The sequence below is a fragment of the Abramis brama genome (assembly GCF_963993115.1).
Source record: "Abramis brama genome assembly, chromosome: 23".
Classification (NCBI taxonomy): domain Eukaryota; kingdom Metazoa; phylum Chordata; class Actinopteri; order Cypriniformes; family Leuciscidae; genus Abramis; species Abramis brama.
In genome coordinates, this window is record NC_139985.1 from 1,008,492 (window position 1) to 1,010,991 (window position 2,500).

At 40.2% G+C, this 2,500-nt stretch overlaps 1 protein-coding gene across 1 annotated transcript in view; it reads left to right on the top strand.

The window, feature by feature from the left end:
- pycr1b (pyrroline-5-carboxylate reductase 1b) overlaps positions 1 to 2,500 on the top strand; it is a 10,026-nt gene that overhangs the window by 6,737 nt on the left and 789 nt on the right. The window contains exons 6-7 of the mRNA XM_084101770.1: positions 375 to 467; positions 1,583 to 1,746. Of these exons, the coding sequence (XP_083957896.1) occupies positions 375 to 467; positions 1,583 to 1,746 (257 nt within the window). The remainder of the gene's footprint in view (positions 1 to 374; positions 468 to 1,582; positions 1,747 to 2,500) is intronic.

Genomic DNA, 2,500 nt, shown 5'->3' on the forward strand with positions numbered 1-2,500 from the left:
TTTACATGAAGGTTTTTTAGTCTGATTGAGCCGTCAATCCGACTCACTCACTGACTCTCACTCACTCACTGACACACTCATTCACACACTCGCACACTCACACTCACACTCTCACACACACACACACACACACACTCACTGACTGACTGACTCACACACACACACTCACACACATTTACTCACTCACTGAGGATCATAAATGTTTCTTGAGCATCAGATCATCATATTAGAGTGATTTCTGAAGGATCATGTGACACTGAAGACTGGAGTAATGATGCTGAAAATTCAGCTTTGATCACAGGAATAAACATGCTCATGACATGCTCTTTTATCATATGTCTCGTGTGTGTGTGTGTGTGTGTGTTTGCTCTCAGGCCTTCACGGCTCTGGACGCTCTGGCTGACGGGGGGGTGAAGATGGGGTTGCCACGGAGACTGGCGGTGCGACTGGGAGCACAGGCTTTACTGGTACGTCACGTCACATCACCCAAGCAAGATACACACACAATCAAGGCCTATTTTAGTTGATGACCTTTTGACCTTTTTTCACCCCTTTTTTTTGAACATGTGGTGATTAATGTGAGGCTGAAGCTACAACAGATTTTATATGTATGAACCTAAAAAAATTAAGATGAGTTTAGCTTGATGGCATCACTAATATTATACAAATTTATGCTTTAATTAGTGATTTTTGCATGCTAGTACTGCTGTAGTGTTTAATTCTTAAGTGTGTACTTGACCGTCACCATGAAGTGTTTGTGGTTAGTGTGAATTGTGATGCAGGCGTCTGGAAATATATTGTGGAATTTTTCTTTTTCTTTTTCTTCTCTGGATTCTGTTATAAAAGTTAAATTCAATTCTAGTAATCAAAAAACAATACAACTTAACAACGATTTATACAATTTTAACTAAAAATAAAGTTTTAGGGCGCTATGGAATCAGTTATATTTTTCCCAAGTTGTTTTTTTTATTATTTTGTTTTATCTAAATTCTAATAATTAAATTCATAAAATTAAATTTTAGGGCTGTAGGATTTTTTAAAAACCAAATTCAGTTTTTTTTCTAGATTCTGTTTTAAATGTTAATTAAAATTCTAGTAATCAAAAAGAAATTCAATTTAACAACCATTTATTAAATTTTAACCCCTATGAAATCAGTAAAAAAAAAATCCTGAATGTATTTCTTCTCTGGATTCTGTTTTAAATGTTAAACTAAAATCTACTAATAAAAAATCATGTCTAATGAAGTGAAATCATGAAACGTATTCAATTTAACAACAATGTATCTAATCTAATATTTTAACAAAAACTAAAATTTTATTTATAATCCATTAAATTTTCCCCAAAATTCTGGGTTGAATTCATACCTGTCAACATTGGGATTTGAAAATAAGGGAAATTTTCAGGGCAATTGTTTTAATTTTTTTTATAGAAAGATTAAAATACGGGAGAAATGCGGGAAAATATTTGAACGGGATGATAGCGGGATAGCAAAGTAAAATATGGGAGAATCCCGGGAAAAACCGGAGGGTTGACGGGTATGGTTGAATTTCGTTGAATGTTTTCTGGTGTTGTGATTTACAGGGTGCTGCTAAAATGCTGCTGGACTCGGAGCAGCACCCGGGGCAGCTGAAGGATAACGTGTGCTCACCAGGGGGCGCCACCATCCACGCACTGCACTTCCTGGAGAGCGGAGGCTTCCGGAGTCTCCTCATCAACGCCGTAGAGGCGTCCTGCATCCGAACCCGGTGAGAGCTTACACACGCTTCGCATTAGTACAAGCCCGATTGAACACTGTTGAAACCAAGCGGCAAATATCCGTTCTCTCTCTTGAAGCCAACACTGAGGAGACTTAAACTGCAGTTCATCCACTGGCCACTAGAGGCCGGCTGCAGAAGAGACTCAATCCCATAAACCCCCATGTTAAAAGGGCCAACTTTACAGCAGAATAAAACATGTTTACAGTCTGGTACAAAAAGTGGTTTTGGTCTATATAGCTAATGTTGTCCTTCATGACGACTGTGAGGCGAGTGAATATTTTTATAACTCATCCGTTTAAATTATTAAAGTTCTGCATAATTAAGGGCGTGGCCACTTGAGTGACAGGTGGATTGCCGCTGAAGTCACTACTAGCCGTCTGTCTGCTGTCTGTTAGCGTCACGTCACCTCAGCTAATCCGCCTCGCTGCACATTTCCGTTTATCCGGGAGTGACGCTGCCAAGATGGCGACGGCCGGCTCCGCCCACTTTGGGCTTCAGAAACGCTCTTCAGAAACACTACGGGTGACGTCACACACACTATGTCCATATTTTTTTAGATTGGTTGAAACTGGTGGTTATGGTAAGGGGCGGAACATTTACCAAACACACTCGAAGCGCTCGACCAATCACAACACACTGCTCCAGCCGACCAATCAGAGCACAGTGTGCTTTTCAGAAGGAGGGGCTTCATAGAGACAGGAAGTAAACAGAGCGTTACTGACAGACTGGGAAGAGAGGAGCC